At 41.1% G+C, this 16,619-nt stretch overlaps 1 protein-coding gene across 4 annotated transcripts in view; it reads right to left on the bottom strand.

Annotated features, from left to right (window-relative positions):
* The window catches only part of LOC139751167 (uncharacterized), a 51,920-nt gene that overhangs the window by 26,779 nt on the left and 8,522 nt on the right, over positions 1–16,619 (bottom strand). For all 4 annotated transcript variants that reach the window (XM_071666285.1, XM_071666284.1, XM_071666283.1 and 1 more), the window contains exon 3: positions 7,402–7,639. In XM_071666285.1, the coding sequence (XP_071522386.1) occupies positions 7,402–7,639 (238 nt within the window). The remainder of the gene's footprint in view (positions 1–7,401; positions 7,640–16,619) is intronic.

Genomic DNA, 16,619 nt, shown 5'->3' with positions numbered 1-16,619 from the left:
TAGCGTTAAGAACAGAGGACTGGGCCTTTGAGGGAATATCCTCATATGGCCCCCTTCTCTGTTCCTTCTTTTGGAAAATTTAAAAAAAAATGAGAGGGGAGGATTTCCAGCCCCCCGCTCCCTTCCCTTTTAGTCGCCTTCTACGAAATGCAGGGAATACGTGGGAAGTATTCTTTCTCCCCTATATATATTTATCCATTTATTCACCCCGCCCTGTCGCCGTCCCCCGCGCCAGCGAGGCAGCGCAAGGAACGGCGACGGGGCAAAGTGAATAAATAGATAAATATATATAGGGGAGAAAGAATACTTCCCATGTATTCCCTGCATGTCGTAGAAGGCGACTAAAAGGGAAGGGAGCGGGGGGCTGGAAATCCTCCCCTCTCATTTTTTTTTTAAATTTTCCAAAAGAAGGAACAGAGAAGGGGGCCATATGAAGATATTCCCTCAAAGGCCCAGTCCTCTGTTCTTAACGCTACCTCGCTAATGCGGGAAATAGCGAATAGTATGAAAATATATATATATATATATATATATATATATATATATATATTTTTTTTTTTTTTTTTCTTTCATACTATTCGCCATTTCCCAAACTAGCGAGGTAGCGATGAGAACAGAGGACTGGGCCTTTGAGGGAATATCCTAACCTAGCCCCCTTCTCTGTTCCTTCTTTTGGAAAATTAAAAGAAAAAAAAAAAAAGAGGGGAGGATTTCCAGCCACCCCGCTCCCTTCCATTTTAGTTGCCTTCTACGACATGCAGGGAATACATGGGAAGTATTCCTTCTCCCCTATCCCAAGGGATAATATATATATATATATATATATATATATATATATATATATATATATATATATATATATATATATATAAATGTTTGTGTTAGTTTCAGAGTAGATGATCAACTTTAGCTCAGATCATTTTCATGAATCACTCATTTACTTCATAATTTGCCATGGTAGAGTAGATGATATCACCAGATGCATCATTTTATCCCAAAGGAATTTAACCATTTTCTTCATTCTTTATAAAGATCATCTTAGTCGCTGAATGTATCTTGTGATGTTACTGGACTCCACTTGCATGAGGTTACACCGTAAAGGAAGAGCCACCATCAGTGAGGTTGTATCATTGTCTTTGGATGAAAAGAGGTACAGTCTCTTGAAGGAATTCCTCATTCTAAAGGAGTCCATCATTTCCCTGCTTATGGATGTAGTGCAGCCTTAAAACTGCCAGATCTTCATGAAAGGGGTGTTTAGGATATGTAATAATATATTTTAGAATAATATATTTAGAATTATCCCTGGGGATAGGGGATTAAGAATACTTCCCACGTATTCCCTGCGTGTCGTAGAAGGCGACTAAAAGGGGAGGGAGCGGGGGGCTGGAAATCCTCCCCTCTCGTTTTTTTTTTTTTTTTTTTTTTTTTTTCCAAAAGAAGGAACAGAGAATTGGGCCAGGTGAGGGTATTCCCTCAAAGGCCCAGTCCTCTGTTCTTAACACTACCTCGCTAATGCGGGAAATGGCGAATAGTTTGAAAGAAAGATATATATATATATATATTTTTTTTTTTTTTTTTTTTGCTGTCGCTGTCTCCCGCGTTTGCGAGGTAGCGCAAGGAAACAGATGAAAGAAATGGCCCAACCCACCCCCATACACATGTATATACATACGTCCACACACGCAAATATACATACCTACACAGCTTTCCATGGTTTACCCCAGACGCTTCACATGCCCCGATTCAATCCACTGACAGCACGTCAACCCTGGTATACCACATCACTCCAATTCACTCTATTCCTTGCCCTCCTTTCACCCTCCTGCATGTTCAGGCCCCGATCACACAAAATCTTTTTCACTCCATCTTTCCACCTCCAATTTGGTCTCCCTCTTCTCGTTCCCTCCACCTCCGACACATATATCCTCTTGGTCAATCTTTCCTCACTCATTCTCTCCATGTGCCCAAACCATTTCAAGACACCCTCTTCTGCTCTCTCAACCACGCTCTTTTTATTTCCACACATCTCTCTTACCCTTACGTTACTTACTCGATCAAACCACCTCACACCACACATTGTCCTCAAACATCTCATTTCCAGCACATCCATCCTCCTGCGCACAACTCTATCCATAGCCCACGCCTCGCAACCATACAACATTGTTGGAACCACTATTCCTTCAAACATACCCATTTTTGCTTTCCGAGATAATGTTCTCAACTTCCACACATTCTTCAAGGCTCCCAGAATTTTCGCCCCCTCCCCCACCCTATGATCCACTTCCGCTTCCATGGTTCCATCCGCTGCCAGATCCACTCCCAGATATCTAAAACACTTCACTTCCCCCAGTTTTTCTCCATTCAAACTCACCTCCCAATTGACTTGACCCTCAACCCTACTGTACCTAATAACCTTGCTCTTATTCACATTTACTCTTAACTTTCTTCTTTCACACACTTTACCAAACTCAGTCACCAGCTTCTGCAGTTTCTCACATGAATCAGCCACCAGCGCTGTATCATCAGCGAACAACAACTGACTCACTTCCCAAGCTCTCTCATCCCCAACAGACTTCATACTTGCCCCTCTTTCCAAAACTCTTGCATTCACCTCCCTAACAACCCCATCCATAAACAAATTAAACAACCATGGAGACATCACACACCCCTGCATTCAAATCACCCATCACTATAACCCGGTCTCGTGCATCAAAACCACTAACACACTCATTCAGCTGCTCCCAAAACACTTGCCTCTCATGATCTTTCTTCTCATGGAGATGGAGTGAGTATTTTGAAGGTTTGTTGAATGTGTTTGATGATAGAGTGGCAGATATAGGGTGTTTGGGTCGAGGTGGTGTGCAAAGTGAGAGGGTTAGGGAAAATGATTTGGTAAACAGAGAAGAGGTAGTAAAAGCTTTGCGGAAGATGAAAGCCGGCAAGGCAGCAGGTTTGGATGGTATTGCAGTGGAATTTATTAAAAAAGGGGGTGACTGTATTGTTGACTGGTTGGTAAGGTTATTTAATGTATGTATGACTCATGGTGAGGTGCCTGAGGATTGACGGAATGCATGCATAGTGCCATTGTACAAAGGCAAAGGGGATAAGAGTGAGTGCTCAAATTACAGAGGTATAAGTTTGTTGAGTATTCCTGGTAAATTATATGGGAGGGTATTGACTGAGAGGGTGAAGGCATGTACAGAGCATCAGATTGGGGAAGAGCAGTGTGGTTTCAGAAGTGGTAGAGGATGTGTGGATCAGGTGTTTGCTTTGAAGAATGTATGTGAGAAATACTTAGAAAAGCAAATGGATTTGTATGTAGCATTTATGGATCTGGAGAAGGCATATGATAGAGTTGATAGAGATGCTCTGTGGAAGGTATTAAGACTATATGGTGTGGGAGGCAAGTTGTTAGAAGCAGTGAAAAGTTTTTATCGAGGATGTAAGGCATCTGTACGTGTAGGAAGAGAGGAAAGTGATTGGTTCTCAGTGAATGTAGGTTTGCGGCAGGGGTGTGTGATGTCTCCATGGTTGTTTAATTTGTTTATGGATGGGGTTGTTAGGGAGGTGAATGCAAGAGTTTTGGAAAGAGGGGCAAGTATGAAGTCTGTTGGGGATGAGAGAGCTTGGGAAGTGAGTCAGTTGTTGTTCGCTGATGATACAGCACTGGTGGCTGATTCATGTGAGAAACTGCAGAAGCTGGCGACTGAGTTTGGTAAAGTGTGTGAAAGAAGAAAGTTAAGAGTAAATGTGAATAAGAGCAAGGTTATTAGGTACAGTAGGGTTGAGGGTCAAGTCAATTGGGAGGTGAGTTTGAATGGAGAAAAACTGGAGGAAGTGAAGTGTTTTAGATATCTGGGAGTGGATCTGGCAGCGGATGGAACCATGGAAGCGGAAGTGGATCATAGGTTGGGGGAGGGGGTGAAAATTCTGGGGGCCTTGAAGAATGTGTGGAAGTCGAGAACATTATCTCGGAAAGCAAAAATGGGTATGTTTGAAGGAATAGTGGTTCCAACAATGTTGTATGGTTGCGAGGCGTGGGCTATGGATAGAGTTGTGCGCAGGAGGATGGATGTGCTGGAAATGAGATGTTTGAGGACAATGTGTGGTGTGAGGTGGTTTGATCGAGTAAGTAACGTAAGGGTAAGAGAGATGTATGGAAATAAAAAGAGCGTGGTTGAGAGAGCAGAAGAGGGTGTTTTGAAATGGTTTGGGCACATGGAGAGAATGAGTGAGGAAAGATTGACCAAGAGGATATATGTGTCGGAGGTGGAGGGAACGAGGAGAAGAGGGAGACCAAATTGGAGGTGGAAAGATGGAGTGAAAAAGATTTTGTGTGATCGGGGCCTGAACATGCAGGAGGGTGAAAGGAGGGCAAGGAATAGAGTGAATTCGAGCAATGTGGTATACCGGGGTTGACGCGTTGTCAGTGGATTGAATCAGGGCATGTGAAGCGTCTGGGGTAAACCATGGAAAGCTGTGTAGGTATGTATATTTGCGTGTGTGGACGTATGTATATACATGTGTGTGGGGGTGGGTTGGGCCATTTCTTTCGTCTGTTTCCTTGCGCTACCTCGCAAATGCGGGAGACAGCGACAAAGCAAAAAAAAAAAAATATATATATATATATATATATATATATATATATATAATATGGGAAATGACAAATATATATGAAATAAAATATATGTGGTTTGATTGACTAAGTAATGAAAGGGTAAAAGATATGTGTGGTAATAAAAAGAGTGGTTGAGAGAGCAGAAGTGGCTTTGTTGAAATAATTTAGACTCGTGAGGATGAGTAAGGAGGATTAACAAAGAGGATGTACGTGTCAAAGATGGAGGGAACGAGGAGAAGTGGGAGACCAAATTGGAGGGGGAAAGATGGAGTGAAAAAGATTTTGAGTTATCGGGGCCTGAACATGCAGGAGGGTGAAAGGCGTGCAAGGAATAGAGTGAATTGGAACGATGTGGTATACTGGGGTCGACATGGTGTCAATGGATTGAACCAGGGCATGTGAAGCGTTTGGGGTAAACCATGGAAAGTTCTGTGGGGCCTGGATGTGGAAAGGGAGCTGTGGTTTCGGTGCATTATTACATGACAGCTAGAGACTGAGTGTGAATGAATAGGGCCTTTGTTGTCTTTTCCTAGCACTACCTCACACACATGAGGGGGAAGGATGTTGTTATTCCATGTGTGGCGGGGTGGCGATGGGAATGAATAAAGGCAGACAGTATGAATTATGTACATGGGTATATATGTATATGTCTGTGTGTGTATATATATGTATACGTTGAGATGTATAGGTATGTATATGTGGTGTGTGTGGACGTGTATGTATATACATGTGTATGTGGGTGGGTTGGGCCATTCTTTCGTCTGTTTCCTTGCACTACCTCGCTGGCGCGGGGGACAGCGACAGGGCAAAGTGAATAAATAGATAAATATATATAGGGGAGAAAGAATACTTCCCACGTATTCCTGCATGTCGTAGAAGGCGACTAAAAGGGAAGGGAGTGGGGGGCTGGAAATCCTCCCCTCTCATTTTTTTTTAAATTTTCCAAAAGAAGGAACAGATAAGGGGGCCATATGAGGATATTCCCTCAAAGGCCCAGTCCTCTGTTCTTAACGCTACCTCGCTAATGCGGGAAATGGCGAATAGTATGAAAAAAAAAAAAAAATATATATATATATATATATATATATATATATATATATATATATATATATATATATATATATATATATATATATATTTGTTTACACTCAGTCTCTAGCTGTCATGTATAATGCACCAAAACCACAGCTCCCTTTCAACATCCAGGCCCCACAAAACTTTCCATGGTTTACCCTAGATGCTTCAAATGCCCTTGTTCAATCCACTGACAGCACGTTGACCCCGGTATACCCCATCGTTCCAATTCACTCCATTCCTTGCACGCCTTTCACCCTCCTGCACATTCAGGCCCCAATCACTCAAAATCTTTTTCACTCCATCTTTCCAACTCCAATTTGGTCTCCCATTTCTCCTCGTTCCATCCACCTCTGACACATATATCCTCTAGGTCAATCTTTCCTCACTCATTCTCCTCATGTGACCAAAGCATTTCAAAACACCCTCTTCTGCTTTCTCAACCACACTCTTTTTATTACCACACATCTCTCTTACCCTTTCATTACTTACTTGATGAAACCACCTCACACCACATATTGTCCTCAAACATCTCATTTCCAGCACATCCACCCCCCTCTGCACAACTCTATCTATAGCCCATGCCTCGCAACCATATAAAATTATTGGAATCACATTAATATCCAAAAGTCTCTGTTTCACACGCCCATCAATTAACACATAATCCAATAACACTCTCTGACCATCTCTCCTACTTACATACATATACTTATGCATATCTCTCTTTTTAAACCAGGTATTCCCAATCAATAGTCCTTTTTCAGCACACAAATCTACAAGCTCTTCAACATTTCCATTTACAACACTGAACACCTCATGCACACTAATTATACGCTCAACTGCCACATTACTCACCTTTGCATTCAAATCACCCATCACTATAACCCACTCTAGTGCATCAAAGCTGCTAACACACTCACTCAGCTGCTCCCAAAACACTTGCCTCTCATGATCTTTCTTCTCATGACCAGGTGCAGAGGCACCAATAATCACCCATCTCTCTCCATCCACTTTCAGTTTTACCCATATCAATCTAGAGTTTATTTTCTTACACTCTATCACATATAGGAATGTATATGTTTGGGCATGAGAGAGATTTGGTAGCAGTCTGAATATGAATGAGAGTTTTGAACAGGTGGTGCTAAAATGGTTTAGTCATATTGAGAGGATGAGTACAAAGAGACTATCTAACAGTATACATGCATCTCAGGAGGAGGAAGCAATGACAGGAAGACTGAGAAAGAGATGCAAGGATGGTGTGAAAAAAGCTTTGACTGATCATTGCTTGGATATGCAGATGGGTGTGGGATATGTATGGGACAGCACAAATTGGTGTAATGTTGGACACAGGGAGAGATGTGCTATCAATAGGCTAAACCAAGGCATATGAAGTGACAAGGGAGAAAGCACAGAAAGGTTTCTGGGGCATGGCTGTTGATAGAGTGCTCTGATTTCAGTGCATTATACATGAAAGCTAGAGTAGATGTAAGCAAATGAGGCAATTCCTTGGTCGTTCCTGGCACTATCTTGCTATGCAGCAAAGAGTGAATTAGTATGAAAAAAAATTTAAATCAAAATTTTGAATAACAGTACATACTACCAAAGATATTGAACCTAGCACATCTGACCCTTCCCATATTCTTGGCTGGATGGTCACTTGATTCGTTAACCAGAGAGATTTAGAAAGAGCAATTACAACAATTACTCACGTGTCGTGTTGCAAGGTGGGTTGGTCTGAGCAGTGGTGTACACACCATTCCCTGACACCTCATCTACTGTGAAATCATCATGCGCTGAAGTGAAGATGGAGAGCTTTGGGCTTTGGCAGTGGCATGTGCGGCATCCATGGTGGTCCTGCTCCAGACCTCCAGGACATTGCTGTTGGCAGCCGCGCATGCTTGGACACTTACGACACTTGCACTTCTGACATCCCCTCACTTCATCCACCTGAGAGGAATGGTGTGGCTTAGGGAGAGTTACACCACAGAGAAAATTAAATAACATGGAAAACCTGCAAGCCATATATTAAACAAACTAGCTTTCATTTTTGTTCCAGCATTCAGGGGTTTAGAAATTTCCATGATTTTTAAAAAAAAAAAGTTTCACCCATTCAATTTGAGGAAAAATTTCCAAAACAGACTTTGTGCAATTTTTCTTGAAAATGCATCCTAAGTTCAAATTTTTTTTTACACCCAATCAACTAAGACCACATTATAATCAATCTTTAGCTAGCTATAACCAATCTGAATAGTGTCACTAAATAATGGAGGTCAGATATTACATCACAGATAATAAGTAGTCAAGCAAATAAACTCCTATTGTCTTGAACACAACTTCCTTTCTTGATGTGGTTGACTTCTTAACTTTAATGTGATCAATGAAAGTCTCTCTCTCTCTCTCTCTCTCTCTCTCTCTCTCTCTCTCTCTCTCTCTCTCTCTCTCTCTCTCTCAGGGATTTGGTGGTAACTATCAGCAAGCAAGAGTAAGGTGAATGGAGGGAAGTTAAAGGGGGGGAGAACAATAAAATTATGTAAGACAAAGATAAGTGAATACAATGTAGAAAGACTTTGTAGCTTTAGCAGATGATATGGGAGTCATAGTAGCTTAAGCAGATGAAGGGAAACACAGAAGCTTTAGCAAATGAACCGAGAAGCCACAGTACTTTTAGCAGATGATAAGGGAGTCAGTACCTTTAGTGGATGATATGGGAGTCACAGTAGCTTTATAAGATGATAAGGGGGTCACAGGCACTTTGGAAGATGTTAAAGGAGTCACAGTAGCATAAGCCGAGGATAGGGTGGTCACAACAGCTTTAGAAGATGATAGGGCCATCCAAGTAGCTATAATAGAAGATAGGAGAGTCATAGCAGCTTTAGCAGAAGATACATGAGTCACTAGCTTTAGCAGATGATACATGAGTCACAGTACCTTTAGCAGACGAGACAGGTGTCACAGTAGCTAGAAGATAAGAGGGGAGTCACAGTAGCTTTATAAGATAAGAAAGTCCCAGTCACTTTAGCAGATGACAGGGGAGTCATAGTAGCTTTAGTAGATGATAGGGGAGTCACAGTCACTTCAGCAGATGATAGGGGAGACACAGTAGCTTTGACAGATAGCAGGGGAGTCACAGGAGCTTTGGCAGATGATAGAGGAGTGACAGTAGCATTATCAGATGACAGGGGAGTTACAGCAAATCTAGGAGATGATAGGCATGTCACAGTAGCTTTTGCAGATGACTGGGGAGTCATAGCAGCTTTTGTAATGATAATTATTTCAGTTTATATGAAAATTATATTTTTATTATATGACATCATATATGAGAAGAGTGGGAGGTGGGTTGATTAGAAAGGGTAGTGAGTGGTGGGATGAAGAAGTAAGATTATTAGTGAAAGAGAAGAGAGAGGCATTTGGACGATTTTTGCTGGGAAAAAATGCAATTGAGTGGGAGATGTATAAAAGAAAGAGACAGGAGGTCAAGAGAAAGGTGCAAGAGGTGAAAAAGAGGGCAAATGAGAGTTGGGGTGAGAGAGTATCATTAAATTTTAGGGAGAATAAAAAGATGTTCTGGAAGGAGGTAAATAAAGTGCGTAAGACAAGGGAGCAAATGGGAACTTCAGTGAAGGGCGCAAATGGGGAGGTGGAAACAAGTAGTGGTGATGTGAGAAGGAGATGGAGTGAGTATTTTGAAGGTTTGTTGAATATGTTTGATGATAGAGTGGCAGATATAGGGTGTTTTGGTCGAGGTGGTGTGCAAAGTGAGAGGGTTAGGGAAAATGATTTGGTAAACAGAGAAGAGGTAGTAAAAGCTTTGCGGAAGATGAAAGCCGGCAAGGCAGCAGGTTTGGATGGTATTGCAGTGGAATTTATTAAAAAAGGGGGTGACTGTATTATTGACTGGTTGGTAAGGTTATTTAATGTATGTATGACTCATGGTGAGGTGCCTGAGGATTGGCAGAATGCGTGCATAGTGCCATTGTACAAAGGCAAAGGGGATAACGGTGAGTGCTCAAATTACAGAGGTATAAGTTTGTTGAGTATTCCTGGTAAATTATATGGGAGGGTATTGATTGAGAGGGTGAAGGCATGTACAGAGCATCAGATTGGGGAAGAGCAGTGTGGTTTCAGAAGTAGTAGAGGATGTGTGGATCAGGTGTTTGCTTTGAAGAAAGTATGTGAGAAATACTTAGAAAAGCAAATGGATTTGTATGTAGCATTTATGGATCTGGAGAAGGCATATGATAGAGTTGATAGAGATGCTCTGTGGAAGGTATTAAGAATATATGGTGTGGGAGGCAAGTTGTTAGAAGCAGTGAAAAGTTTTTATCGAGGATGTAAGGCATGTGTCGTGTAGGAAGAGAGGAAAGTGATTGGTTCTCAGTGAATGTAGGTTTGCGGCAGGGGTGTGTGATGTCTCCATGGTTGTTTAATTTGTTTATGGATGGGGTTGTTAGGGAGGTGAATGCAAGAGTTTTGGAAAGAGGGGCAAGTATGCAGTCTGTTGGGGATGAGAGAGCTTGGGAAGTGAGTCAGTTGTTGTTCGCTGATGATACAGCACTGGTGGCTGATTCATGTGAGAAACTGCAGAAGCTGGTGACTGAGTTTGGTAAAGTGTGTGAAAGAAGAAAATTAAGAGTAAATGTGAATAAGAGCAAGGTAATTAGGCACAGTAGGGTTGAGGGTCAAGTCAATTGGGAGGTAAGTTTGAATGGAGAAAAACTGGAGGAAGTAAAGTGTTTTAGATATCTGGGAGTGGATCTGGCAGCGGATGGAACCATGGAAGCGGAAGTGGATCATAGGGTGGGGGAGGGGGCGAAAATCCTGGGAGCCTTGAAGAATGTGTGGAAGTCGAGAACATTATCTTGGAAAGCAAAAATGGGTATGTTTGAAGGAATAGTGGTTCCAACAATGTTGTATGGTTGCGAGGCGTGGGCTATGGATAGAGTTGTGTGCAGGAGGATGGATGTGCTGGAAATGAGATGTTTGAGGACAATGTGTGGTGTGAGGTGGTTTGATCGAGTAAGTAACGTAAGGGTAAGAGAGATGTGTGGAAATAAAAAGAGCATGGTTGAGAGAGCAGAAGAGGGTGTTTTGAAATGGTTTAGGCACATGGAGAGAATGAGTGAGGAAAGATTGACCAAGAGGATATATGTGTCGGAGGTGCAGGGAACAAGGAGAAGCGGGAGACCAAATTGGAGGTGGAAAGATGGAGTGAAAAAGATTTTGTGTGATCGGGGCCTGAACATGCAGGAGGGTGAAAGGAGAGCAAGGAATAGAGTGAATTGGATCGACGTGGTATACCGGGGTTGACGTACTGTCAGTGGATTGAATCAGGGCATGTGAAGCGTCTGGGGTAAACCATGGAAAGCTGTGTAGGTATGTATATTTGCGTGTGTGGACGTATGTATATACATGTGTATGGGGGTGGGTTGGGCCATTTCTTTCGTCTGTTTCCTTGCGCTACCTCGCAAACACGGGAGACAGCGACAAAGCAAAAAAAAAAAAAAAAAATTGTAATATTTGTTGCTTTTGTAGCAGGTAATAATATCATTTTTCTTTTAAAAAGACTTGTCATGATGCAGGGGATTAAGGTGTGATTCTGTATTGGAACAACAATAGCTTGGCCCCACTTATGGAAAAGCTGTTTTTCTCAGTCCCTCTGCCTTCTTCACCTTAATGCCCCCTTGACATGGCACATATTACATGGTGCCAACATCTCACGTGCTTCTGGCTATAAAGAGGAGCTACTTGTGTGAGAGGAAAGAAGATTGGTAGCAAAACTGAGGTACTGTCTTGAAGTGGCAGTCTCCTTGTGATATTGTTATGGTCACCTAGAATGTTCAGGATGAGCATCCACAGTCGACTTCCTGAACCCCCTGATATTATCAGGTAATACAGCAGAGAACTGGAGAAGATTCTGCCATGAATTTGAGATATATCTACTGAGTTCTGAGAAAGATGAAAAGAAGGATGAGGTGAAGATTGCTTTTCTGCTAAACTGTGGTGGAAGAGAGCTCCTTGACATATATAACACTCTGCCTGTAGAGGAAGCTGATAAAAAGACATACAAGACTCTTATAGAGAAGTTGCAGGAATATTCTGAGCCAAAGAAGAATGTCACTTATGAAAGAAAAAAATTTAATTGTACAGTGCAACAGGCTGATGAAAATATTGATAGTTTTGTTACTGACCTAAAAAAAGACTATAAACTGTGAGTCTAGTGCCTTGGATAATGAAATGATTGAAGACAAAATCATTTGTGGCATTAGTGATGACAAGCTCTGTGAATGGCTGCTGAAGAAAGGCGACATGACCCATAAAGAAGTTGTACTACTGTGCAGAGCTCATGAGGCAAGTGAAGAACAGGTGAAGGAGTTTAGTGCAGCTGTAAGCAGTTTGAACGTCAACAGTGAGAAGTCAAAGAAAAGAAGTAAGTATCAATCCTCAATTCCTGGCAACACAACAAAAAGGACCTGTAAGTTCTGTGGCTTCAAGCATATCTTTGGAAGGATACACTACCCAGCTAGCAACAAACAGTGCATGGAGTGTGGCAGGACTGGACATTTCAAGAGGAGGTGTGACAACTCAGCAGTTCAGGAAAAGGTAAGAGTGTCTGTCAGGCTGGCAAAGAAGATTCGTCATCCAACTCTGAGGAGTGTTGCAAGAAGCCAGTGGGTGGTTTACATGTCCTGAAGAAGTTGGCAAAAGCAGTGTCTAAGGTAACTGCCAATCAGTGAGGAGGACCAGATCAAGATAGCCAGCTTACTCTTCTTCTTCAAGATCAACCAGCATCTTTCCAAATGGATACAGGAGCTGAGGTCAGTGTATTGCCTAAAAGAATGTACGACAAGCTAAAAGGAAAACCAGAGCTGAAATGCACAAAGACTCTATTAGTTGCTTTCACTGGAAGTAAAATTAAATCCCTTGGTAAGTGTCAAATGATATGTTTACATAATTCTGGAATATATCATGTGGCATCAGTGATGACAAGCTATGTGGAAGGCTGTTGAGGAAAGATGGCATGACCCTTAATGAAGTTGCACTACTCTGTAGAGCTCATGAGGCAAGTGAAGAACAGATGAAGGAGTTCAGAGCAGCTGTAAGCAGTTTGAATGTCCACAGTAAGAAGTCACAGAAGAGAAGTGAGTATCAATCCTAGATTCCTGGCAACACATCACAAAGGACCTGTAAGTTCTGTGGCTTCAAGCATGTCTTTGGAAGGATACATTGCCCAGCTAGCAACAAACAGTGCATGAAGTGTGGCAGGACTGGACATTTCAAAAGGAGGTGTGACGACTTCAGCAATTCAGGAAAAGGCAAGAGTGTCTGTCAGGCTGGCAAATATTCATAATCCAATTCCAAAGGGTGTTACAAGAAGCCAGTGGGAGGTTTATACATCCTGAAGACGTCAGCAAAAGCAGTGTCCAAGGTGACCACCAACCAGTTAAGAGGACCAGATCTTGAAAACCAGTTTACTCTTCTTCAAAATCAATCAGTGTCTTTCCAAATGGATACAGGAGCTGAGGTCAGTGTATTGCCTAAAATAATCTATGACAAGCTAAAAGGAAAACCAAAGTTGAAACACACAAAGACTGTATTAGTTGCTTTCACTGAAAGTAAAATTAAACCCCTTGGTAAGTGTCAAATAATATGTTTACATAACTCTGGAAAACATCAGCTTACTTTCTTCATTCTTTATGTAAATCATGTGCCACTGTTGAGTAAGAATACATGTAAAATGTTAGAGTTAGTCAAGTTCTTGAATCAAGCAAGTCAGAGACCTGCTTAGACACAGCCACTGATAAGGTATTGCAGAAATATAAAGATGTATTTGATGGATTGGAATGCCAATGGGGTGAACTGCATCTAGAGGTTGATTCAAAGATTAGACCAGTGGCTCATCCACCCCATAAAGTGCCTGTTGCTCTGAGAGATTGATTAAAATGTGAATTTGAGGACATGGAAAAGAAAGGTGTAATCATCACAGAAAGTAATCCCACAGATTGGGTTGACAGTATGGTTATTCTGGATAAGGGAAGCAAATTAAGAATATGCCCAGATCTAAGATATTTGAATAAGGCCTCGAAAAGGCAACACTATCCACAACCTACAATTGAGGAAATATCAACAAGATAAGCAAATGCTAAGGCGTTTTCTGTGTTAGATGCCACCAAGGAGTTTTAGCAAATTAAACTCGATGAAGAGTCTTCCAACCTGCCTGTATTCAACACTTGTTTTGGTAGATACAGGTATTTACATTTCCCCTTGATACAGGTATTTACATCTCCCCTTTGGGATAAGTCCAGCTCCAGAAATCTACCAGAGGTACATGCATGAATTGTTTTATAATCTTGATGGAGTAGAAATCATAATGGATGACATATTAGTTTATGGTAGTTCTGAAGTACAACATGATGAGAGACTAGAGAAAGTCCTTAAGAGATGCCAGGAAAGAAATTAAAAGTTGAACTGCGCCAAGCTTTAGCTTAAAACTGAGCAGGCAGAATACATTGGCCATGTATCAACAGCAGAAGGATTAAGACCAGACCCTTAGAAGGTAGACACTGTAAGTGACTTCCAGCTCCTAAGCACAGACAAGAGTTACTTAGATTCCTAGGGATGATCAACTACTTAGGTAAGTTTGTTCCCAAGATGTCTGAAATAAATGAATCTCTGAGAGGGTTACTGGAGAAGGACAATGAATTTAAATGTGATGAACAACAGGAGAAATGTTTTCTGAAACTCAAGCAAATGATCTGTGAAGCACCAGTTTTGAGGTTGATGCCTCACAGTATGCTGTTAGGGCTTGTATTCTATAGGAAGATCACCCTGTTGCCTATGCTACCAAGTCCCTAACTAAAACTCAGAGAAATTATGCTCATGTTGAAAAGAAATTGTTTGCCATTGTTTTTGGAGCTGAGAAATTTCATTCTTATCTGTTTGGAAGAAGTAAAGTAGTTGTAGAGACTGATCATAAAGCCTTAAGAGTATTTCTGAGAAGTCCTTGTCATCTGCTCCTTCTAGGTTACAGAGAATGCTTCTCAAACTCCAGAAATATTCCTTAGAGGTACATTATAAGAAAGGGAAGGACATGCATATAGATGATGCTCTAAATACAGTCAGTTGGGCTGAAGAAGTGCAAAATGATGATATAGATGTTCAAGTAAATCTAGCAACTCATGAACAATGAGACACTACAGTTATAAGCTTAAAAGTTCTTAAAGATAGGACTAAGGAAGATAAGAGTATGGCTGACTCTTAAAGAATTCACATTAGAGGGATGGCCTGATTGTAAGAGAAAGAGACACACTCCAGCAGAAATTCTTGCCTTTTGGTATTACAGAGGTTCGATATGTAGACAGAATGTGGCATAAAATAAACAAAATTATTGTGCCTAAGGAACTAAGAAATAAGGTACTTAAACACATTCATAAATCTCATCAAGGTATGAAAAGTCTCTAAGGATAGCAAGAGATTTTGTGTACTGGCCTGGAATGGGGGCTGAATTTAAGGATCTGATCAGTGCTTGTGACACCTGTAATGCTTATAGTAACCACCAAGCAAGGGAGCCATTGATGCCTCATGAAGTCCCTTAACTCCCTTGGCAAAAACTTGGAGCTGATTTATTTGAGATGAAAGGGAAGAGGTATCTGTTGCTTGTTGATTATTACAGCAAATATTTTGAGTCTGACTTGTTAGAAAATACTCATTCCAGTGCTATTGTGAAATACTTTAAGTATCATTTTGCTAGGCATGGAATGCCTCAGACTATTCACAGTGACAATGGCCTACAGGTCACAGCTGTAGAATTTAACGAATTCTGTAAGTCATATGGAATAGACTATACAACTTCATTCCCCTATTTTCCAAAAAGTAATGGCTTAGCAGAAAAAAAGTGTACAGATAGTAAAGAGGCTGATGAAGAAGGCAGCCAAAGAAGGCAAGGATCTTTAGGTAAGAGTGCTGGATTATAGAAAGACTCCTGTTGTGGGGACAGCAAGCCCCAGTCAGTTACTGCTTGGTAGGAGATCATGAACCACACTCCCCACTTCTGAAGCCTTGTTACAACTAGAGACACAAGACCCACTGACTATCAGACACCTACTTCAAGACTCACATACATACCAGTGGTCATAATGACGAACTAACTGATGTATGTTATGAAGGAAAAGGTTCTGTGACACCAGGAATCAACAGCAGACAAGCTGAGCCAGAAGAAGTGACAAGTGCAATGGACACAAATGGAGAAGGTACATCAAAGAGGAGTAAGCATGATTCCAGTGAGGTTAGATCATCTAGAGGTAGACTAGTACAACCCCCTGAGAGGTTAGATCTGTAAATGTATGATGAAAAAGTTATCTTTATAGTTTGCAAATCCATGAGTAGTGTTGTGTAGTATATTTAGTGTTATCTTATTTCATTCTATTTCATTTTTCTTGTTTTGTTTTAGGGAAAGATGTGATGACAATTATTTCACTGTATATGGAAATTATATTTTCATTATATGACATTATATCTGTATAATTTGTTGCTTTTGTAGCAGGCAATTATATAACATTTCTTCTAAAAAGACTTGTCACGATGCATGAGATTAAGGTGCGATTTTGTATTGTTCAAACAATAATAATAGCTTGGCACCACTTATGGAAAAGCTGTCTCTCTCAATCCCTCTGCCTTCACATTAAAGCCACCTTGACATGGCACAAATTACAGCTCTGGCAGATGATAGGTTAATCACAGTAGTAGCAGATGATAGAGGAGTCACAGTAGTAGCAGATGACAAGTGACTCACAGAAGCAGTAGATGACAAAGAAGTCACAGCAGTAACAAATGACAGGTGAGTCACAGTATCAGCTGATGACAGATGTGTCATATTAGTAGTTGAAAATAGGTAAGTCACAGTATTAGCAAATAACAGGTGAGTTACTGT

This window comes from Panulirus ornatus, chromosome 11, assembly GCF_036320965.1.
Source record: "Panulirus ornatus isolate Po-2019 chromosome 11, ASM3632096v1, whole genome shotgun sequence".
Classification (NCBI taxonomy): domain Eukaryota; kingdom Metazoa; phylum Arthropoda; class Malacostraca; order Decapoda; family Palinuridae; genus Panulirus; species Panulirus ornatus.
Note: the sequence above shows the minus strand (reverse complement) of the source record. Positions and strands in the feature narration are given on the sequence as shown.